Source organism: Zophobas morio, unplaced genomic scaffold (assembly GCF_036711695.1).
Source record: "Zophobas morio isolate AGI-343-1 ecotype UQ-CSIRO unplaced genomic scaffold, CSIRO_AGI_Zmor_V1 ptg000046l, whole genome shotgun sequence".
Taxonomy (NCBI): Eukaryota; Metazoa; Arthropoda; class Insecta; order Coleoptera; family Tenebrionidae; genus Zophobas; species Zophobas morio.
In genome coordinates this window covers 2,255,634-2,279,116 of record NW_026972151.1, presented here as the reverse complement: position 1 = coordinate 2,279,116, position 23,483 = coordinate 2,255,634, and the positions used below count along the sequence as shown (strand labels likewise).

The following is a 23,483-nucleotide window of genomic DNA, read 5'->3' as shown; positions in this document are numbered from 1 at the left end:
CGAATGCTCGGAAATGTTGCAAAGTTTTGAAAGTCATCGAAAACATGGTACTTAAATCGCTATTTAAGCAAAATTTTACTGTTTATTCCCCCTTTAAAACTTGATTATTAATACAACGTCCTTGGGTCCTTAGCAAAATATTATAAATTAATTAATTAATACAACGTTCTTGGGCCCTCGGCAAAGTATTATGAGTCTATATTTGTGGTTTATCAATGCATTCATATTTGTTATAAAAGGACAATATACAGGGTGACTCAAAAAAATTTTGGCCAGCATCTGACAAAGTTCCTTCCAGTGTCAAGACCTAGGTAATTGTATATGAAATCAAGAATCACTGACAATGGAGAGGCGGAGCTTAAACCACCCAATTAAAGGGTTGCGTTAAGTACGATATTACGGCAGACTACTGTGCTAATGCAGAAAATTCTGTGGCAGAAATCCTAACATGAGTTTATACATACCTGCGACTGGTACAATGATACAGTGTCATTTACATTTAAGATCTGCTTATTAGTGTCCTTAACTTCACAGGGCGGTAACATTTTTGTGAATACCAAAAAACGTTCTGCTGGGAGTAATAATAAAAATAATAATGTTTTATTTAAATTTTCCGCCAAATGATGAGTTAGTAGAATTATCACCATCATGTTGGCGTTGCTACCGGCGCACGCTTTGACATTTTCGTAGTTTTCTCAAACGTCAATCCATAAAAACAAACATGGCGCAATGGGGAACGAGTTCAGAATCAGGAATTTTGCGTAAAAACAAACCCAAAGAAAACCACGAAGATCTCCTAGTCTTCGGGTACGCTTGTAAACTGTTCCGCGATGATGACAAAGCTTCCTACATTGATAAAGGCCACCATCTTATTCCATGGATGGGTGACGAAAAACTCAAAATTGATAGGTTAGTTGTTATTTAAGCAAAAAGTGGCTCTCACGTGGAATTACGAAATTCTTATAGGTACGACTGCAGAGGGGCTTTGTCGGATCTTTCCCCGTACGAAGCCAGCAGAGAGGGTTTCGACGCCATGAGATGGCTTGGTTTGAGTGAATCAGAAAGGAAGCTTGAACAACTATGTGATAAAGAGCGGTACTATTCTTTGCATATCAATGAAGAGGAGGAACAGATGTACAAAGGTATTCACACAGTAGTGCGATTATTATGTAATTATGAGTTGAATGGTTAGAGGAAGAACAAAAGAGACAAAAGGCCAATGAGTTCCAGTATAGTTACGATGTTCCTACTGATCCTGCTCAAGAAATGGCACCGACTGTACCAGAGGCTGAAGAGAAGGACGAGAAGTTTGTACCGCCGCCAAATTTGGATGTGCCCGTTGACATTGCAATTGTAAGTTTTGAGTGTGATGAGTACTGGAATTTTATTGTTTTTTTTTTTTGGTAGCCTAAAACTTTGAAAGAAAACATCCGGATTGAGAAAACAGCGCTGTTCGTGTGCAAGCAGGGACCGCAGATGGAGATCCTGATCAAGGCGAAGCAAGCAGATAATCCCCAGTTTGGTTTTCTAAATCAGGGACATCAGTTGTACAAGTATTACCGGCATGTGCTAACAGCCATCAAAAGTGGGCGTTATCAAGTGACCTCATCTCTTAAAAAAGGTAAGTGCTGAAATGAAGAAAATAAGCAAAATTAATGTCCATAGAGTTATTTCTACACTCTAAATTGTCTTAATGGCAAGATAAAATATAATTGTCAAAGTACATCAAGATGGCTGCAGCAGATATTTGAATAACTTTTTTGGCTCATAACACTCCTATTTGGCATACATTCATCAAACATTTTATATCTTTGATAATCATGTTGTTAAGTAGTTCCAGATTTACAAAGATGTCTAGAAACTATAATTGTCTCAACTAATTTTAAATAATTTTCATAGATCTTGTGATATCTACGTTGAAACGTTTGACTGTATCTTCAATGGTTTTGAATTTAGAGATAAAGATAAAGTAGAGTGAAAATATTTTGAGAAGAACGTAGGGTAGTAATCACTTAGGCTTTAACCAGTGGCGTATCATTTTTGTTGTGAAGTGCGGGTAATTTAAAATATATTTTAACAAAACTTGGAAAACTTTTAGCTATGAAAAGAACTGATTGAATAAAGTACGAAGAACTCGCATAAACCACGAAAACACAAAATGCAAAACTGTGTTTACCTGAATTTGAAAAATATATAAAATAAAAAATACAATTTAGATGCAAATTTAAAAGAAAAAAGCTAATTTGTATTAAATGTGGTCTTTGAACTAACTCGTCGATTTTCTTTTGAGCGCTTGCGAATTTCCAAGTAACCTTGTACCAGTAACACAATTGTGTGAAAACACACCACGTTTGACAATCAAATATATTTTACTGATATGCGTAAAGAATTAATTTAAATTCACGTAAATCAGTGAAGGTTTTTTCCCTGATAAAGTTTTTATTTTTTTTGCCCCCGTTTATTAACCACATTAATCAGAAATATTCCAGTAGCGTACGCTTCTCCTTCAAAAAAATTAATGCTCCTGGCATTTTTAATAGGTTGAGAAATATGTACTAAATTTTCAAAATCTTGTCTAAAACATTTCTTATATTGTATATGCATTATTAAAAATAGGTCTCGACGTTTAAATCAACAAGATTTATTGCTATTCATCTCAAAAAAATATTAGGTATTATAACTACAAATGCTTACATTTTGCCCTTTTTTGTTAATATGTGTAGTGTAGTCTTCTTTTTACAGCAAGAAAGGTAAAAGATATTTTTAAAATGGTAAATTTTTATAGGAATGTATCGATTTTGCAATTACGCTCTGCCCCTCGATCTGACAACGAATGAAAAATTTATCACGATTGAAATCAAGACGGATGGGTGGGGCTTCTCTTTTGGTTTTCTTTTTTAATTAATACAATTAGTTTTCTTTGTATAACACGATTACTTAAGAACATATTTTACATGGTAACTTTTCGTAGCTCCTCGGCTCACGACGAATAAAAAAAATCATTAGAATTGAGATAGGGCGGGTGGGGGGCTTATACTTTTGCTTTTTTTTCTTGATATACATAACCGTTTTTCCACAACAAGAAACTTAAAACATGGTTAAAATGGTACATTTTTGCAAGGAAATATGGATTTTGCAATTATGAGGCGAAGCCTAATACCAAAATGTATATTTGCTTATACAAACTTGCCATTTTAAACATGTTTTAAGTTTCTTGTTGTGAAAAGAAGTATATATTAAAACAAAAAGACAAAATGCAAGCCCGCCCACCCGCCCTGTCTTAATTGTGATGATTTTTTTTATTCGCCGAGAACCAAGGGGGCGGAGCTTAACTGCAAAATACTTATTTCTTTACAAGAAATTACAAACATGTTTTTGAGTATCGTGTTGTTCAAAGAATACTACTTATAATACGAAAAAAAAAGGCAAAATATAAACCCCGCCCACCACCCCATCTTAATTGTGATGATTTTTTTAATTCTTAGAAATTTAAAACACGTTTGCAATTAGGCTCCGCCCCTAGGTCTGCCAACGAATGAAAACTTCATTGCTATTTAGATCAGGGCAGGAATGGGTGGGGCTTAATCTTTAGCTTTAATTTTTTCTTAATCTACATAGTATTTTTTGAATAAGACGATACTCAAAAACATGTCTTACTTTTCTTGTAGAGAAATAATAAGGATTTTGAAATTAAATTCCGTTCCTCTGGCTTTCGACGATTAAAAAAAAATCATCACAATTGAGATAGGTGGGCGAGGCTTATATTTTGCGTTTTTTCTTAACATACGTAGTCGTCTTTTCAGAACAAGAATCTTAAAACATGTTTAAGATTGTAAATTCTTGTAGACAAATATGGATCTTGCAATTAAGCCCCGCCGTTCCATCTGACAACGACTGAAAAATTCATCACAATTGAGAATTGAGATCGGGGCGGGTATGAGTGGGGCCTAATCTTTGGCTTTATTTTTTTCTTAATAAACATAGTATTCATTAAACAACACGATACTCAAAAACATGTTTTTAATTTCTCGTAGAGAAATAAGGATTTTGCAGTTAAGCTCCAGCCTCTTGGCTCACGATGAATAAAAAAATCATTACAATTGAGATAGGGTGGGTGGGCGGGGTACATTTTGCCTTTTTTTTTTCTTAATATGTGTAGACTTATTTCGAAAATAAGAAACTTTAAATATGTCTAAAATGGTAAATTTTGTAGTGATCAACTTAAAGCCTCCATTTTTCTTCTAAAACCCCTTTAAATACAGCGTCAACACTAAGTTTAGTTTACTTAATCAATGCGTATTCCTGTTTGCGTAAAACGTATTTGAAAAGTATGAAGAAAAATTGTATGAATCCGTTGAAAATGACGAAATTAACTCTTAGGAAACAGCCATTACTACCAATAAAACACATTTACTTAAACCACAAACATTCGAAGTAACAAAATTTTAAATGTAACATAAAGCAAAAAAATTTGTCTAAAATTATTTAGACAGAACTTCCCTCGCGTCTCCAGCACAATCTAACAAATCCAGTTTTTTTAGATTAATCGTAAAATTTGAATTCCAAATAACAAAATTTTACATGTAATGTAAAACAAAAAATAAACTTCACATCAATTTCAAACCGATTAGTTAATTGCTAACAAATTTTAGTTGAATATGAAAATATACCAAACCATAACCAACTTCATTTACAGTCGCGGTCAGAAAATCTTGGACGTCATTTTTATATAGGCCATGCTGTAGTGTTACTTTGACGTTTGAAGTTTAAAAGATTGGAATGACAATGACGTTCAAGATTTTCTGGCACCGACTTATATAGTTGTTACGAACCAAAATTTGCTACTATCATCCTTACATTCTGTGATAGTTGGATTCCTCAGTTCTCTGAGCATATAAACATTTCCTACAACTTCAAAAATAAAATATATTTATATATTATTTTGAAAATGGGATGCGTGTCAGCGGATACGAAGATAGTCATGGCCATGGCCAGACAAACTTCAAATATTAAATTACAACCTATTTTATTGCTGATACTCTAAACACGTTTTTTCTTGTAGAGGAAAAGCGCGAGGAGAGTACAGACACAAGTACTACCGAGGAGCACTACCTTCATCCAAGCCTCGTGTCGACCACCTCCCAACCGGTAGGTTTCCGCGGCCTTAAAGTAGCCTACTTTGTGATAATTATACGTCTTTGTACCACTAGTCTTAAAATAAACGCTTCCATACTATATCTTAGTTTTAATGTCGTGAACAACTAATAACGTTTTTTTCTGTTTGCAGGTACTAAGGTGATTTTCGTTGTGTGTCGAAAGTTAACGACTCGTTTAAAAAAATTGTCTTTGGAACAATTTTTTAGGGATTTTATTTTAATTTTTAACGAAAAAAGATTTAATTTAAACATTGCTACTGGTTAATCAGAAAAATAACTTTTACTTATTGTCTAACAGGATGTACAAACCAGTGCAATACCGACAATACCATACAAGCCTTCGGCCAATTGTTCCTATTCACAATTGGTTAACAGGATTCAAGGGAGCAACCAAACGGACACTGCACAAGCCGAAGCTGCCAAGCCGCCGGAAGCGTTCACCCAAATGACGTACGAGCAACAGCAGTACTACCAGTACTACTACACTACGCAGTACTATGAATACTACAAGCAATTGGCGCAGTACCAACAAGGAAATGGACAAGGTGAGTATCACGTCGGTGTCAATCGTAGTGGATAATCGGCCATCTAGGGCCCAATATTCAACCCCCAGATACGCATCTGGACCCAGCCGTGCAAAATTACATCCAGCAGATGGCGTACACTCAATACATGCAGCATCAGTCATCGAACAATAATCCTTACGCTCAAATCGTTTCAAACGTCAGCAATAAAGAAGTGTCAAATCCGTACCCTCCTTTAACTGATCAGATCAATCCCACCAGTGAAACTAAAGCACAAGTGCCAAAAACAGAACCAGAAGTTCAAGAAGTGGAACCCGTAAGAAATACTATTCTTTCGTTAGCACAATACGGGTCTGATTCCGAATCCGAGCAAGAGGAGAACGACTTTAAAGTACCATCGGGAGAAGTCCAGATCGTCATTGACAAAATGGCGAGCTATGTGGCGAAAAACGGCGTCCAATTTGAAGAAATCGTCAAAGCTAAGGGCGACCCGAGGTTCGAGTTCTTGAACGAAAATCACGAGTACTACAAGTACTATAAGAACAAGATTAAGAACACCCTAGATACCGAGAAAAAGGACGTCAAACCTACACCCCCCACGCCACCCAAACCAAAGGAAAAGAAAGTCATAGGTTAGTTGTAGTATTTCTTGTTTGTGCACAAACTAATGCGAATTTAGCACCTGTAAGCTTCTCTATCAAGAAACCCAAAGACGATGGTGCTAAAGAAATTAAGAGTGCGTTACCCGTAGAAGAAAGCGATGATGAAGACACAAACATGTCGGAACCAGTGGCGTCTGTTGCCACGCCCACTAGCGACACAGCCATTAAAGAAGCAGACTCGTCTAATGACGCCTCAGAATCTAGTCATAACAAGAACGGTACAATCTTCGACGCTGATGACCCTCTTCTAGAAATGATCGATCTTACCGATGACATAGAAGAGAGGAAAGACGCGAAAAGAGGTAAGAAACAAATTCGTGAGAACACACTGAAAGTTTCTTCTTCTCCAGCTGAAGACAAAATCAAAGACAAACTGGCAGCAGCCGCTCGCGAGAAGATGGTTTCTGTGGCGCGAGATCGCGCCTTGCAGCTCGAGCGAAAGAAGAAAGCGGCGGCCTTCCTCAAGTTGAAGTCGGCAGAAACCAGCGTTCCTGAAGAGGCGAAGAAAGAGTCAACACCGCCAGCCGAAGAAGCGAAGGAGAGCAGGAAACGGTCAAAGAGCAGAGAAAGGAAAAAGGAAGTGGTGCAAATCGACGACTCTGGGGACGAAGAGGAACGAAAAAAGAGGGCTTCCAAAAAGAAAAAATCACACAAAAGGTAACATCTGTGGCGGTTTAGTCGTGGCGTTATCAGGAGTGGTTCTTTCAGGAAACATTCAAAGAGCAAGCACGATTCGAGAAGCAAGAAGAAGTCGAAGAAGAAAAGGAGAAGGTCGGAATCGTGCAGTTCTTCCAATTCAAAATCCTCGTGACCCCATAGTACAAATACCACTGTATATTTTATTTAAAAAAAAGCTGTAAATATACACTATTTTTTAGTTTATTTAAACTTATGACATTATTTACACTTAAATAATTGGAAAAATACAGTTTAAGCTTATCGATCGATTTCACCAAATACTACGTCGAGAGTACCGATGATGGCGACGATGTCTGCCAGCATGTGGTTTTTACCTATTTTTTCTAAAGCTGCCAAGTGGGCGAAGCCTGGAGCTTTAATTTTGCACCTGTAGGGCTTTGAACCGCCGTCTGACACTAAGTAGACGCCAAATTCACCCTTCGGTGCTTCGATAGCCGTGTATGTGGCGCCAGGGGGCACCTGATAACCTTGGGTGAATAGTTTGAAGTGGTGGATCAGCGCTTCCATGGACGTCTTAAAAAAAAAGAAAAAATTAAGAATGGGTCAACAAAATTTAATATTTATTGATCACACCAATTACAGGTTGATAATAGTAAAAAAAAATTCCTGTCCGATAGTGTACTGAACAGATTTAAACTCCACTTATTAATGTAATGTAAGTCACTTATCGGTAAATCGCAAGTAGTCCGGAGTGAGTAGCTGAACATTTATTGTGATATTATAGATATTTCATAATGATTTTATGGGCAAAAAGAAAGCATGATACTCTTATAAACTCTACATTACTACCCGCTACTCTGAAAAAACGGGAAGTAAACAATTAATTTAAAGTTATTTAAACAGAACTTTCCTCGCCCATATAGTACAATCAAACAAATCCAGCGATTTTTTTTTAAGTACAACGTAACTAAATGAGGTCATTCGCGTTATTTATTACGCAATAAAAATACAAATACCGCAGGCGTATATAGGCCAACTTTGGTCTCCCTACACTTGCAAGGGTGGCGATAAGCTTTAAGGCAAATTTTCAGAGCAATTGTCAACGTAAACTCCCGGCCTTGATGTTCGCAACCCACGGCCCACACACATACACTAACTGGCAAAAAAACCGGCCACCCTGAAAAATTTCGCAAAACCAAACTTTAAAAACTATTAATTTAACTAGTGATCGTTATTTTATTAAAGAACCATTCACTCGTGACACAAAAAAAAAGACAAATAAACGCAGAATTAAATTTAATTTAACAAAATAACATAAACAGAGGGACAATTTGAGAGACGTCTGTAGGAGTTAATGGAATTGTTTTCGCGTGAAAACGTTTATTAATTGCAAAACTTATAATCAATTGATGAAAAACACTGTTTACATCAACAGCCTCCTTTATTGTTTTTTTAAAAAAATATCATACTTGGTCTGTTTGTTATTTTGTTAAATTAAATTTAATTCTACGTTTATTTGTCTTCTTTTTTTGGTAATTTGTACATCATGTGTCAATAGTGAATGGTTATTTAATAAAATAACGATCACTAGTTAAATTAATAATTTTTAAAGTGGTTTTGCGAAATTTTTCAGGGTGGCCGGTTTTTTTTGGCGGTCAGTGTATTACTGCGCGTTGTCAGAGCCAGTACTGCATTGCCAAAATTTTAGGAAAGGTCGTCGTTTTTGGATTAATTATATGCTACAATACTTTCACAACGTTCTACGGTTTCGCGCCTATAACTGTGCATATTAAAGAGGCTTATGGAGTTCTCATACAACTGAGAACTCTCAAGTAGAACTATCACACAATTCTTAGTTTATAGTTGCTTTGCAATCTTTTGAATACACTTTGATTGCAAGTTTTCAAGATACCTACTTTTTGAAGGTAAGTTTGACACAAAAATCGTATAATAAACGTTTTTTACACACAAACATCCATTTTTATCATGAACAGTAAAGCCAACTAGATCTTAACCAAATTTTGAAATGAAATGTCAACTGCAAACGCGCCTACTACGTTAATTTATGGAAAAATCTGATCAAAATGATATAATCTTAGTTACATGAAAAATAAAAAATGTGCCAGAATTTTTCATTCTGGCACATTTCATTCGCTTAAAACATTTTTTAAATACCACAAGCAGTACCTCTGCAATTATTGCTTAGAATCACATTTTAAAATTCAATTTATTAGCCAACTTTGTTTTCTTATTGGTTGCACTGTATAAGCCTACTGGATAATTTCCAAATCCCAGAATTGGCATAACCTGTCAAACATCTACTCACCTTCATTTCGGCTCGACTTGGGGGCGTCAATTTCGCATCGTCCGTCTTAATTTCACCCGGAGGCATATTATTCAAACACTGTTCAATAATCTTAAGTGACTGCCTCATCTCTTCAACACGACACAAATACCTATCGTAGCAATCCCCTTTCACGCCAATAGGCACATCAAAATCAACCAAATCATAAGCATCATAAGGCTGGACTTTGCGCAAGTCCCATTTAATTCCTGAACCTCGCAACATAACACCACTACAAAAAAAAAACAATACACAAAAATCAAATTTTTAAATAACTAAACCTGAATCCATAATTGAGAGCATCTTCCGCTGACACAACACCAATATCTTCCGTGCGCTGCACCCAAATCCTGTTCGTCGTCAGCACGTCTTCAACTTCGTCAAGTCGTTCACCAAATTTTGCGGAAAATTCATAAATATCGTCCATTAGTCCGAGAGGTAAATCGAGAGAGACACCTCCTGGTCTGATATACGCAGCGTGCATACGCGCCCCAGAGACTCTTTCGTAAAATTCCATCATCTTCTCACGTTCCTCAAACAACCAGAAGAAGGGGGTTAGAGCCCCCACGTCTAGAGCGTGGGTGCCAACAGCCATAATGTGGTTCAAGATTCGCGTAATTTCCGCAAACAATGCTAAAATGTGGTGTGAATAACTAAAGTCACTCTTCTGGTAACTTACTTCTGATGTACTTAGCTCGAATAGGGACATCTATATTCAGCAATTTTTCTATGGCTAAGCTGTAACACTGTTCGTTACACATCATGGAAACATAGTCAAGACGGTCGAAATATGGGAGAGCTTGTGTATAAGTTTTATATTCAATTAACTTTTCTGTGCCTCTGTGTAATAAACCAATGTGGGGATCAGCCCTTTTCACTATCTAAAAACGATGTTTTGAGTATGAAATACCACATGCGAGTGTCTGACCTCTCCATCGAGATCCAGAACCAGACGCAACACCCCGTGGGCGGCTGGATGCTGTGGACCAAAATTTAGGGTCATATTTTTTACGGACTTTTCGACAGGGGCTTTCTGGGCACTCCATGGAGGTAGAGCCCATTTACTAGTAACTTCATCTGGATACATAACGGGGCCTTCGAACTGCTTCATCCATTCCGAATCGGGGTACCATTTAGCCTGATGGTTGCCACTTGAAAATTAAAAACAAATGCCATAACCTCACTTTTATTACATAATTGTTTTAAGGGTAAAATCGATCGATTTCGCGATTGATTACCCTACCTTGTATGTATTAAGGCGGCACCATTACTCAGAACGGCCTTGGAGGTGGAAAAAGGGCCGATTTTTCGTAAAATTGTGTTCAAAAGTGCGTTTGCCATTCTGACGTTTATGGCCCGACGGTGGCTAAAATTTCGGCAGGCTGTCAGTTTAAGGTTACGTCAAAGTCATTAGCAATTTTAAATTAATTAAGGTAATGGGGCTAAGAGTATCGCTGCGGAAAGATAAAGAATGGTAAGGCATCGCGCTAATTAGTATTTGTGTACAGAATTAATAGGCTTTGTTTGCTAGGTGTGATTTGCATTCCTGCCAGTGGCGTAGCAGAGCCCCCACAGGTGAAAATTCGAAAAATAGAAAATCATAGTGTGCTGTAAAAAATGTAATCAGCTCGGGCGCGATAAACTATTGCTCTTGAACTGGTTTCATGACATTGGTTAGAATGTTTATGGTTTCTTATTATGTCGTTCAATAAAAGGTCCGCTATAAAAAGAGAAAAGTAGGAAAAAATATTCAGTGGAATTTCCGTTTTGGCGAAATTTTGTAAATTTTGCGCCACTGGTGTGTATAATATCAAAACAATCAGTCGTGCAATAATTAGTATCGCATTTTCATTGTAGGTGTAGAATGTGTGTAAAATATGTACATATTCATTGTTTCCCATATTTAAATTAGAAGTTTCCGCAGGAACTTCGTGATATTGTTTTGGAGACGTACCATATTTCATTTCAAATAAACAAATTAGTCCGCTTTTACCAGCTTGAATGTTCACTCAAAGAATCCGTCATGTCAACGATTTTCGTTGTGTTTGTACTGCTGAGGTTGCTCCTTGCGACTATGGAACTTGGAACTAACAGGTAATTATCCAGCCGAGTGTTACCCAAACTAAAAAAAAAAAAAATTGTAGTAACTATAAGAAAACTCCACTACGCACGAAAAAAATCAACTACTACTGGAACGTCCCAACATTCCAGTGCGATTCCCACAAACTTAACTTCACAGGTCTTGCCGAAAAATACGGAATAATCCAGAACGCAAATGACAGATTTCGAGGCGACGAAATCGTGATTTTGTATGACCCAGGCAGCTTTCCTGCACTATTGAAAGACAACACTCAGATAATTAAGCGCAACGGCGGTGTGCCCCAAGAGGGTAATTTAACCCTCCATTTAACTCTCTTTGAAGAACTGGTTGAAGAACTTATCACCGAAGACTTCTCCGGCTTGGGGATTATCGACTTTGAAAGTTGGCGCCCGATTTTTAGACAAAATTTCGGAACGCTGGCACCTTACAAAGATCTTTCGATCGAGATCGAGCAGCAGAATCATCCATTTTGGCCGAGTTTTCTTATAGAGAAAGAAGCAAGAAGAAGATTTGAATTCCACGCAGAGAAATTTATGGAAGAGACGCTTTTTTTGGCGAAAAAGTTAAGGGAGAATGCAACTTGGGGCTACTACGCTTATCCATACTGTTTCAATATGGCGCCCAATAATATGAAAATGGCGTGTCCGAATGATGTTCAAAAAGAGAATGACAGGTGAGGGAATCCCCGGTGTGTTTAGTTTTAAGGTGGGGTTTGTAGGATTGACTGGCTATTTCGCCTCAGCGACAACTTTTACCCTTCTATCTATTTCGACCAACGTCTTAACGCCAAAGAGAAAATGCAGATGATAGAAGGACGTGTAAATGAGGCTCACCGGATTGCTAGTTCTGTTAAGACAAAAACACATATTCCCAAGGTAATTCCGTATTTTTGGTACAAGTACCATGGAGGAAAACAATTTCTTACAAAGGTAAATAGTTTTTAGGTTCTAAAAATTAGTTGATATTTTTCAAAAGTTTAGTTTTTTGTTGGATGGCGTGTAATGTGGTGTAAAATGTAAATTTTATTGTAGGAGGATCTCTTCAACACATTTTTGACCATATCTGCTACGGAAGTCGATGGTTTAGTGATATGGGGCAGTAGTAATGACGTCAACACGAAGAACAAGTGTTTGGCTTTATATGAATATGTTGATAATGTTCTGGGTCCAAGTCTAGTCAATAATTTCTGATTTATGCAAATATAGTTTAATCATTCAACTGTTTCTGGCGGTTATTATATCGATATTTTATTATTACCACCGGCGATATTGTATTTACTTCCAATTATTTGTTGTTCACATTGCGCAAACTCTTCTTTCCTAAATCCTGAATCATCATTTATATTCGCGTGTATTCGCATTCGCAGCAGAAGTTGTGCAAACATTGCAAGTCTAATTGTGTTAATTTTTTATCAGTGATCAGTTTTGTTGCCGAAGCCGATTCTTGTTAAGCTGCCAAGCTTTAAAAATGGGAAAAAAACGTGGAGGTAAGTGTAACTTTATTTTAATGACCAAAAAAGTACGCTGATTATGGGATTTACACAAAATATTTTATAATGATGCAGTAATAGAGAGTATAATTTGCAAAAGCTCTCGCAAATGCCCAGTGTACATTTCAGAACATTATTCATCACGGAATATTTCATTCACTTTACATTCCACAACGTTCGACCTAGCTGTAATTTTAAGTACAAATTTTTCGTTATCGACCACCCACAAAAACACAACACTGCCAAAATTCTTCGGTCGTGGAGGCAGGGGGATCCCAAATAATAGCATCATCATGTCCATAAAGAAAGAGTTGTTATTGCATCATGTTGAGCAATATTCTGACACTATGGTGGTGTGCACAACTCGATCGGGGAAATACCTAAATCACGTTCCAGAATATTCGCTGCGATAACAATAATTTCCTATCGCTAGATGTATCTGATAAGGCCCAAACACAATGCAAGAAGTAAAACATAAAAAATAAGAAACATTCTTTGTTTTGTTCCTTATTCCTTAGTTCATCATTGTGGGTTGTTTTTATTTTTTATTTGTTATCGCGTTTTTGTTTTTATAATTGTTCGATATAATATAAGAGCAATAATAATTTTTAAACGGCGTATAAATTATTGTAAAGGTTATGTCTTGCTGTTGGCAAAGTATAAGTATGGTTTCTAAGAGATCGATAATTTAAAGAGGATCAAATTTACACTATTAATTACACAGCGATTATGTACAAAATAATTTCGGCGTAACTTTATTGGCATCTGTCTTAACTGAATTTCCGAAGGTGGTCTGTATTTAAACCACATTTAAACCCGTACTCCCTTTCTAGATTTTCGGCCATCGAGTTTTTTTCTGAAATATCCATCGGCTGCCGTCACCGACGATAAGTCGGTGACGGCATGCGTACTAGAAAACCCTCGCGAAAACTCATAGGCCTCGTTACCGGGGTGGCGTATGGGTTTACTTTCGTAACACTATCATACATATCATACACGTATATACCTATGCATCTCCTACAGGACGAAGAAATAGGTCGCCCATTTCCGTCTGTTTGTCCGTCTGTCTGCCGTCACGGATTTTTATTAGACAGATAATCTCCGAAAGTATTACAATTAATGAATGAGTAAATTAATTTTATTGATTAAATCAGTAATTGCAAAACTGGATACTTTGAAATCTTGTAGACGTTGTCAAGTCTTTTTTTTAATAAGCAATCATAGCAATTACAGAAATAAAATGGTCTAAAGAGTTTAGACAGTACTTCCCTGGCTGTCGGAAACATGACGACTGCATACCTATTATAAATATTTTTTTCTCATTACATTTTTGTAGCGGGCCAATTTAAAAAAAATTGTGATGACGTCATCAACATTTTTGCAAGGACATGTATATCATTTTGGATCGATGTAGTGTGCTACTAAAAATAAAGGTACTGTATTCCCAATTTTTGGGAAAATGAATTGGGTCGTCTTGAATATTGATTTATAATCAATAAAATAACGAAACAGTGTACTCACGTATGCCGCGTGTTTTAACAGAGGCGACTCAAAATCATTTATGTATAAGCATTCTTAATTTAAGACAACAAGCGGTAACAGATGTTGAGATTGTACACGTGAGGGTCAAACAGAGAAACTGCAAACAATACCGATGGTCGCCCAGACTTTTTTATTGCTCGATTTCCGCTTATTATATAAAACAGTGGATTTTATTTTAATTTTTGATGGTGTAATTCACGATTGGTTGATTATAACTTGTCTATACCACATTCACGGAACCTAGTCAGCGCAACAAAACAAATGCGCGTCTGTAATGTTAAAGTAAATGTAAATAAGCGTGCTACGCCTATGTTTCAAACGAGTTTTTACTTTACAAAATTTTGTGTCTACCAAATTGGGTTGGTGCAATGTAATACTAATAATAACAGTGTTGTATCTCCAAATTTTCGGGAAAATTTAGTGAACTATTCCTGATTTAATCAATAAAATAAATTGACTCATTCAGTAATTTTTTTGAGCCACCTGTTTAGCAAATCTAAAAAATATGAATGGAATGGTAAATCACAAGACTCATCATATTTTGTACATTTTAGATAGGACTTATTCAGCAAAATTTTGAGGTGACGTCATCAATTTTTTAGAGGGGGAATGAGGAAATATATTTTGACTAAAAATTTACCATGCCTATGATAACCGTAAAACATCTCCAAGGTTTCAAAGCATTCGGTTTTTCAGTTCCTGATTAAATCAATTAAATAAATTCACCCATTCATTAATTTTTTTGAGTCACCCTATATATGCAAATCCAAAAAATATGAATATAAATCACAAGTACAGACATCTTTTGTACATTTTAGATAGGAATTATAAATTGATGAATGCGTGAATTTATTTTATTGATTTAATCATGAACAACAAAATCGAATACATACTTTGAAATTTTGGAGATGTTTAAAAGCTATCATAAGCATGGTAATTTTTTTTATCAAAACGTATTTGCTCATCTCCCCTAAAAAAAATTGATGACGTCACGTGAAAATTTTGCTGAATAAATCCTATGTAAAATGTGCAAAATATTATCAGTAATGATCAGTAACTTGTAATTTATCATTGCATTCATATTTTTTTAGATTTGCCTATACAGGGTGACTCAAAAAATTAATAAATCAGTCAATTTATTTTATTGAATAAATCAAGAATTGTAAAACTGAATGCTTTGAAATCTTGCAGACGTTTTAAAATCATTGCATGGTAAATTGTTAATCAAAATAAATCTGTTTATTCCCGCCAAAAAATTGATAACGTTATCTCAAAATTTTGCCGAATAAATTCAACCCAAAATGTGCAAGATATGATGAGTTTTTACTTGTGACTCATCATTGCATTCATATTTTTTATTGATCAAATTAAAAACGAGTCACCCCATTTTCCCGAAAATGTGTAAAAACAAACGTCTTTATTTAATAAGAATTATAATAATGATGTTCAGAACATTTTGTCGATTGTAGCTTATTACTTAATAGTTTTGATCCTCTGTTTTGAAGGGACGAACTCATTCAAATCAAACTAATTTATACATGACATTCTTTCGATGTATAAACATAAACACTTTCAAATTGTTTTTCTTATCGAGGATAAGCTAAGAACGTACAGTCATGGAGTTCATTGGGCAATTTGGTACTTTCATATTTTCTCGATATTTCATAACCCCTAGACAAGGCCGTAGCTAAGGAGAAGCTAGGGGATGCTGAGCTTCCCCTAGATTTAGACAAATTATAAGTAACCAAATGTAAATTACAACATCGAAAATCAAAATAAAATGTAGTGTTCAATAAGCGAAAGTCAGAGCAATAAAAAAGTCTGGACCGTCGGCATTGTGATCCGGTTATTGCAATTCGTAGAAAACATTTTTTAGTTTAGTTCCTGTTTTACTCCCACGTCTACAGGTTGATAAGTGTTATCGCTATTTGTCTTAAGTTACGAGTACCAGTTCAGTGTTCAGTCACACCTCTGTTATTACATATGGCAGACGTGATTAATTTTTTTTTTTGACAAATAATTAAAGCACAACTTCTTGTACCCCTATACCTAATTTCAATTGATTTGTACAGTTGGTTCTCAAGATATTTAACCGTTGCCATGCATTTTAGCGATATTTATCATCAGTCATCACACCGATTTCCCAAAAGAATAGGCAGTAACGACAGAGTACCGTTGACCCCTATCCTTGCACACCTCTTTCTCTTTCTCGACTGTCATGTCCTCTAAAGTCCTGTCACTCCTATCCTTTGTATTACATAATTTTTAAGATACTGTTTGTTTCCGTTCTACAAATCAAAAGTAGGTACTTCCAGAGATAGACCATTCACGTTAATTTACATAAAAAAATATCTTTGAAGAATAAACTGAAGTTTTAAGTTCAAAATCTGTAACAGAAAGACCTTGTCCAAGTTTGGGTCGTGTGGGTTTTGGAAAAAGTTTCCACGTTGTCCCTGGAAGATGCTCCTTACGAACATGAGCGAAACATCAAAATCTTTTTCAAAATTGATACGATCCAAACTCGAGAAGCGTCCTTCTGTCAATAACTCAGGCCCTTCGCGCTTCGATTCCACTAATTAAACTTTTTTCTCCTTTCTAAAAATTGATGACGAAATCCCAAAATATTGTTAAGTAAAGCACACTTACGGTAATTGTGATTATAGAAAAAAAATCTAAGTTCTAATATTTTTTCAATGATGTTTATGTAATATGCTGCTCAATTTTTTGTTTTTTTTTTTACAAGTTTTGAAAGAAAACTGACCTCATTCCTCATCAGCTTACTTTTTATTTAACTAATCCCGTCTTTCGATTTCAATTCAAATCCATTATACCACCAATTAAAAGATAAGTTGTTGCCAGCGCCTAAATTAAGGAAAATTTCCAACTGTACAATCGCAATAATCCTCCCTGTGTCCTTAATAGTACTTCTCCCCCCCCCCCCCCCCCCCTTAAGGTCCACTATGATTTTGTCGATTTTGTGAGAATACCTACAGCATTAATAATAATAAATAAATAGTAGCAAAACGCAAATTCAAAATAAATATATTGTAAAGATATAAACCTAAAAATCTAAAAAAGGCATAATACCGACACTATTAATACATACATATATCAGTATTTAAAAGTACATCACAAAAGTTTGTGTGTTGTCTTCCCAAAACAGAAGACTAAAATAATTAATTAAGCCACAAGAACAAAATGTTCTGAATTTTATTATTATAATTCTTATTTTGTCATTAAATAAAGACTTGCGTATTCTCATATTTTTGAGAAAATGGGGTGACACGTTCTTAATTGGATCAATAAAAAATTTGTGATGACGCCAATAACGTAAATAATACTTGTCATAGCACAAAAGAAAATTAGTCACAGCGCATTACCAATGCAAGAAAAAACTAAAGTGATAACTAGAGAGCGGATTTCTGTCGGACTAGGCAAGGCCAAATTCGGTACGGCTCGTACGGGATGGGAATTCATTGCAGTTACGGGCTGCACTTGGTTTATTTGAGATTAGAATAACGCTGCTTCGTTGCACTCTGCTGTTAATTCCCGTTCCCATTTACTTGTCCGCTTGATTAATAAATCGTTAATTGTATTTATGGAATAAGTGACAATTAAATTCAGTGATTATCGATCACCCGCTACTGAGTCCCGGCGATCCAGCGCGTCCCCACCTATAATCGTGACGTAGCCCGACAGAAATCCGCTGTCTAGTGATAACAGCTGTGAAGGCAGTACGACTCCGCAAGTACGACTGATAAATTTTTGTTGTTCACTTTTTAGAAATCACTGAGACAAGTGTTATTGTTAAGCAGGTACGTGACAGAGCGAAAATAGCACATCTGGGGTTTCTTGCGGTTCCAACTTGACAAACAAAATCATAAAAATTCCTCGATTCTTTTCGGTGAAGGGATGAACCGGCGTCGGTAGTAGTAGGTTACGCTCGGGAAGTAAAAATATTAATAATGTGAAAAAGTTACTGCACAAATTGCAATTTCCAGCTGCACAAATGCATTTTTGAACTGCACAAAATGTGTAGAAGTGCACATTAATTTAGGCCCTGGTTGTTGCCTCAGATTGATACCAAAAAATCTAGAATTAAAAAGTTAATTCTAGATCTATGCCTAAAGAGGTGTAACTTCATTCGAAAAAAGCTTGTATTCTCACTTAAAAGTAAAATATACACACAAAAGACTTTAAATACGACGTTGTATTATTTGATTTTTGCGTTTTGTTTCAGGACGTCGCGGAAAAGCAGCAACCGCTCCGGAAAGTCAACCTCCCCCACAAGAAGAAACCCCGCCTTCCACCTCTGAAATCCAAACCACGTCCACTCCCACCCCCCGAGAACGGCCGCAACCAGCACCTCAAGAGATAGAAGAAACAACTTGGGGAAGAGGCCGCCCATCACAACCGCCCACTCAAAAAGCAGCAAGACCTCCCCAAGAAACTCCAAACGTGTTGGGTAGGGGCAGGGGCAGAGGTGGAGATCAACAAATCCAGGAGAAACCGCCCCAAGGAAGAGGAAAGGGCAGAGGCGTGGTTCCACACAAACCTGGATATACGCGTGCGCAAACTTGCATTGAGGCGTCACCAAAGCAGTCGCAGGGTGGAGCAAGACACGAAGCTGCCAAAGTACAACTAAAAGAAACTACCGAGTATGAATTTCCCACACAATCGTTGTCGTTGTCAGAAATTGCTGATTTAGTACCTTTTAAACCTGGTGTTTCCGGAAGGAAAATCCGCATTGAAACTAACCACTTTCGATTAAATTTGGGTACTTTAACAACTGCTTATCGTTATAGTGTTGATTTTTCACCAGAGAAGAGTGTGAAAAGGCTATTAAAACGAGCAGTGACAATTTTTTTGAAAAATCATGTTCCCGACTATGAGCCATGTTATGATGGTCAGCACATTCTGTATAGTGCGAGGAAGTTGCCGTTGGTTAATGATACTGTAAGTGGAAATGTAGCTTTTCAGGAAAAAGATTCTCCCTATGAAGTTAAATTTGAAATAACGATACGACTAACGGGAACTATAGATCTTTCTCCTTTATACAATTTACTGCAAAAGAAAAATATTGGTTTGGGTGAAGCATTTCAGTGTGTTGAGACGGTTTTTAAACAAGCTTATACAAACTCTTTTTTGAGTATAGGAAGACGTTTCTATACCCCATCTACTGGAAACGAGTACCCTCTGGGGTCAGGAGCTGTTATGTATTTAGGAGGTTACCAAGCAGCAGTTAGTGGTTGGATACCCTTCTTAAATGTAGATGTGGCTCACAAAGCCTTTACCAATTCAACTTCTATCATTGACTTAATCAAAGAAATGTTTTCAACAAAATACAAACCGGTTCAAGCTCAAGATTTGCAAAATAATGGCCTTCAAAAATGGCAGATAGAACCATTAACTGAGTACTTGAAAGGTTTGAGGGTCGTGTACCAGATTCCAAACCAATGTGGTTCTAAGAAAATCTACAAAGTGAATGGTTTTGCAAATATACCTTCTCAAGAGAAATTCCAGTTTGAGGATCAAGTCCTCACTGTGGAACACTACTTCAAGAGAAAGTGGCACTGTACGCTAAAATATCCAAAGTTGCCAACCTTATGGGTTGGTAACGAGAAAAAGCGGATTTGTGTACCAATGGAGTACTGCCATCTAAAAGACGGACAACCACTTGCTGGTTCTCGTCTATTGAAGAATCAAACGGCAATAATGACGAACTCATCAGCTACATCAACTTCAGAACGAAAAAAGAAGATTCAAGATGTCATGCAGAAAGCTAATCATAATGACAACCCATGCATCCGTGAGTTTGGTTTCTCCATCAGTGATACATTTGAGTGTGTAGATGCCAGGGTATTGGATCCACCACGTCTAGAATACTGCGATGGCAAAGTGGACCCTAAAAACGGTACCTGGTGGGCGAAGAAATTTAAAGTAGGGGCAGAAATCCGGCAGTGGACCATCATCGGTTTCGGAGTGCAACACGATCGGATTGGTACCAAAGTAAACGAGTTGGCACGACAGGTACAACTTTAAAATTTATGGTAGTTTAAAATCAATAATCAACCATTGTTTTTGCAGGTGGTGAACTTTGGACAATCTACTGGTATGATCTTCTCCAAACCGGACGAACCCTTTGAGTACATCTCCAGCGATAAGCGCTCCCTTATTAGTTGTTTGGAAAAGAAGAAGAACTACGACTTGGTTGTGGTCATAATTCCAAACAATAAAGATTCGTATTACTTCGTAAAGCAAGAAGCCGAACAACGCGTTGGTCTTTTGACTCAATGTGTCAAAGTCGACACTTTGTTCAAGCTCGACGATCAGACAACAATTCGAAATATTCTTCTTAAAATCAACTGCAAGATGAACGGTATTAATCACGTCTTGGCCAACTTGGACCTCATAGACAAAGAGTCCTGCATGGTGATGGGTGCTGACGTCACTCATCCCAGTCCACAAGCCAGAACTATACCCAGCGTCATTGCCGTCACTGCCTCTCACAACCTGAAAGCTACGAATTACAACATCCACGTCGGCTTGCAAGAACCAAGAACCACGCTGTCGGAGATCATCCAGAGTCTGGAAACCATCACCAGAGACAAATTGAAAATCTTCCACAATCAAACTGGTCAAAAACCTAAGAGAATCTATTTCTTCCGAGATGGAGTATCCGATGGTGAGTTTGAAAGAGTCAAGGAGATTGAAATCAACGCAATTAAGAGAGCATGTGCAAGTTACGACTGCAATCCTCATCTTACATTCATCGTAGTGCAGAAAAGGCACAATACGAGATTTTTCCCCACTGATAAGAGATATAGTACGGGTAAATATGAAAACGTACCAGTGGGGACCTATGTGGACACTGTGATTACGGATCCAACTATACCCAATTTTTATTTGATGTCGCATCAAAGTATTAAAGGTGTTGGAAGGCCAACAAAATATTGTGTTCTACATGATGAAAATAATTTAAGTAATGACGATGTGGAAAAGTTGGCGTATTATTTGTGTCATGTGTACACGAGATGTAATAGGGCGGTGAGTTATCCAGCTCCGACCTACTTCGCACATTTGGCGGCAGATAGAGCTAAAGGGTATCTCTACAAGAAGAATATTAATTTGGACAACTTGAATCAAGGTTTGGTAAAAATCGATAGCAAATTTGCGTCTAAAAATCCAATGTTCTTTTCCTAATTTGTTAGTTGTAATATTACTTTATATACAGGCTGTTATTGAAAGGTACGTACAACAAAATTGACAGTTGTTCGCGGAGTCTAAGAAGTCTGAAAAACTTATTTTGTGTTATCAAAATTTTAAGGGGAAAATTAACCCTTATCCAACCTTTTTAGACGCTACTGAAGGATAAATAGGTAAAATTAATTTATTTTAGTAAATCCTGGCAATTGTAACAATAATTAAAAAATAAAAGACCCTTTTGTTGCTATAGAAACGAAAAATTACCTTTTTATGAGAGGCGTACACCGAATTTGGATATAAATTTTAATAATTTTTATCTCTAAAAGGAGAACATTTTTACCTGAACTTTTTTTTTACTTTTAGCACCAATTCTTCGAGACCAATTGCCGATTTTATTTTGTACGTACCTTTCAATAACACGCTGTATAGCTGTTTTGGAGCTTAATGAATCGTTATAGTGTTATTGAATATTTTATATTAGTTTATATTATTTCCTCCATGTTTAGTACGATGCTTCCTATCTGTTCTACAACTGTGGTTGGTACCATAGATACTCTTAACATGTTTGAAATATTTTAGGAGAACTAATTATCGTATTGTTCTATTATTCTTATAAATTGATACTATTCTTACTAATCATATTATATTGTAACTCTATTATGTCTATTAAAGGAGTTTGCATCTTTCTCTCGTTTTTGTTATATGACATACGTACGTTGTATAAAAGTGCATTGCGTTTTCATTACTCAATTGGCCTAGGTCGTCGTAAAAAATGGGAGTTTCTATGCAAAAGGTGAACGTTCTTTGTATCGAATGGAAATTAGTCGAGTATGTAAATAAAAAACAATAGCCACAACACAAGTGTAGGTAAATTGCGCGGGAAATTGAGTCGTGAATAATTATTTTGAAATAATGAAAAATGTAAAAATTTGAATTTGAGCTTTGAAATACAGGGTTTCTATAAATGATTATAGGGTCGAAGTAGGTAATAGGTGTGTGCCGCCGATCACTTTATGCGAATGTTATTTCATGTCCAAGAATTCACGACAGATATCAGACGCATCTGTATAACTGGTTGCCTAACGTCTTCATATCTCAAAAAAATACAACTAATTCATTACAATAAAAAAAAACCTTTATTGTGGTTAAACATCACGGTTGTGACAACTCAAACATCCCGCCTTAAAATGATATGTGAAAAAAAAATGAAAAGCCCCGAAAAATTAAAAAATTTGGCCTTGGCTGTGATCGTCTGACAAAATGGAACCTACGTTGTGTTTGACAATTCTTAGTGCTCCGTTACAAAAAAAAACTTGCCTAACTTTGAATGAAATCAATTTAAACGTTTTAAATTAATGCAAGAATAATCACAAATTTAATAAAACAAAGACTGAATTAAAGTAACTGGATGCAAATACACAAGTTGTTACGGGCGTATGGCGGCAAATTTAAATTCTGGTAGTCAACAAGAGAACAAAATTGGGCTATAAGAGTGTGCCATCGAACTATATCAATTTCATTCTACAGCACAGCAAAATTTTGGGGCTCCTGGTTGTGGCTGTTCTTCCACCACGACGGTGATTCTACTCGGCAAGCACATACCACCCAGCACCCCTATACCTAACGAAGAAACGTGCCGTTCAGGCCGTACGGTCGCAAACTCGTGGTTGGAAATCTTGCGAGCGTTACGTCATCCCAACCGCTCCCCTGACTTCTATTCCGCGTCTTTTGTGCAGATGACCCGATAAATCCCGCCAACTTCTGCCACGTGTTCCTGTGTTATTTATCACAGTTCCATTTAAATGTTCACTTTCAATGGC

At 36.6% G+C, this 23,483-nt stretch overlaps 4 protein-coding genes across 5 annotated transcripts; 3 read left to right on the top strand and 1 right to left on the bottom strand.

Annotated features, from left to right (window-relative positions):
• The first annotated feature begins 685 nt into the window (after positions 1-685).
• Positions 686-7,224, top strand: LOC135142320 (splicing factor, suppressor of white-apricot homolog). 2 transcript variants are annotated; one of them, XM_064074007.1, is made up of 10 exons: positions 686-909; positions 967-1,142; positions 1,193-1,353; positions 1,408-1,621; positions 5,063-5,148; positions 5,455-5,701; positions 5,770-6,312; positions 6,360-6,644; positions 6,693-6,999; positions 7,051-7,224. In XM_064074007.1, the coding sequence occupies exons 1-10, from the start codon at positions 722-724 to the stop codon at positions 7,151-7,153; spliced, it is 2,310 nt and encodes a 769-aa protein (XP_063930077.1). In that variant the 5' UTR covers positions 686-721; the 3' UTR covers positions 7,154-7,224. The 2 variants fall into 2 exon arrangements, with proteins under 2 accessions (XP_063930077.1, XP_063930076.1); XM_064074006.1 differs by having other exon boundaries at positions 5,749-6,312.
• LOC135142321 (NADH-ubiquinone oxidoreductase 49 kDa subunit) lies at positions 7,204-10,666 on the bottom strand. Its single transcript, XM_064074008.1, has 6 exons — positions 10,569-10,666; positions 10,254-10,476; positions 10,005-10,206; positions 9,607-9,958; positions 9,308-9,557; positions 7,204-7,554 (listed from the first exon to the last, which is right to left on the bottom strand). Exons 1-6 carry the CDS (start codon positions 10,664-10,666, stop codon positions 7,279-7,281), a joined length of 1,401 nt encoding a protein of 466 aa, XP_063930078.1. The 3' UTR covers positions 7,204-7,278.
• Positions 10,667-10,709: 43 nt separating this feature from the next.
• Positions 10,710-12,649, top strand: LOC135142322 (hyaluronidase-like). The gene is made up of 6 exons (XM_064074009.1): positions 10,710-10,799; positions 10,857-11,123; positions 11,183-11,419; positions 11,470-12,099; positions 12,145-12,355; positions 12,458-12,649. The coding sequence occupies exons 3-6, from the start codon at positions 11,349-11,351 to the stop codon at positions 12,614-12,616; spliced, it is 1,071 nt and encodes a 356-aa protein (XP_063930079.1). The 5' UTR covers positions 10,710-10,799; positions 10,857-11,123; positions 11,183-11,348; the 3' UTR covers positions 12,617-12,649.
• A 137-nt stretch (positions 12,650-12,786) lies between these two features.
• Positions 12,787-22,349, top strand: LOC135142319 (protein argonaute-2-like). Its single transcript, XM_064074005.1, has 3 exons — positions 12,787-12,912; positions 18,698-20,487; positions 20,545-22,349. The coding sequence occupies exons 1-3, from the start codon at positions 12,894-12,896 to the stop codon at positions 21,658-21,660; spliced, it is 2,925 nt and encodes a 974-aa protein (XP_063930075.1). The 5' UTR covers positions 12,787-12,893; the 3' UTR covers positions 21,661-22,349.
• Positions 22,350-23,483: the final 1,134 nt, after the last annotated feature.

Bases quoted from the DNA above. Each gene is read 5' to 3' on its own strand.
- LOC135142320 (XM_064074006.1), top strand. From the start codon at position 722: ATGGCGCAATGGGGAACGAGTTCAGAATCAGGAATTTTGCGTAAAAAC. The intron at 910-966 runs GTTAGTTGTTAT...AAATTCTTATAG, and splicing joins GAAAAACTCAAAATTGATAG to GTACGACTGCAGAGGGGCTT. The intron at 6,645-6,692 runs GTAAGAAACAAA...CTTCTTCTCCAG, and splicing joins GAGGAAAGACGCGAAAAGAG to CTGAAGACAAAATCAAAGAC.
- LOC135142321 (XM_064074008.1), bottom strand. From the start codon at position 10,666: ATGGCAAACGCACTTTTGAACACAATTTTACGAAAAATCGGCCCTTTT. The intron at 9,959-10,004 runs GTAAGTTACCAG...ACCACATTTTAG, and splicing joins TCGAGCTAAGTACATCAGAA to CATTGTTTGCGGAAATTACG. The intron at 9,558-9,606 runs GTTTAGTTATTT...TTTTTTTTGTAG, and splicing joins GCTCTCAATTATGGATTCAG to TGGTGTTATGTTGCGAGGTT.
- LOC135142322 (XM_064074009.1), top strand. From the start codon at position 11,349: ATGTCAACGATTTTCGTTGTGTTTGTACTGCTGAGGTTGCTCCTTGCG. The intron at 11,420-11,469 runs GTAATTATCCAG...AAAAAATTGTAG, and splicing joins ATGGAACTTGGAACTAACAG to TAACTATAAGAAAACTCCAC. The intron at 12,100-12,144 runs GTGAGGGAATCC...TGGGGTTTGTAG, and splicing joins GTTCAAAAAGAGAATGACAG to GATTGACTGGCTATTTCGCC.
- LOC135142319 (XM_064074005.1), top strand. The intron at 20,488-20,544 runs GTACAACTTTAA...TTGTTTTTGCAG, and splicing joins TAAACGAGTTGGCACGACAG to GTGGTGAACTTTGGACAATC.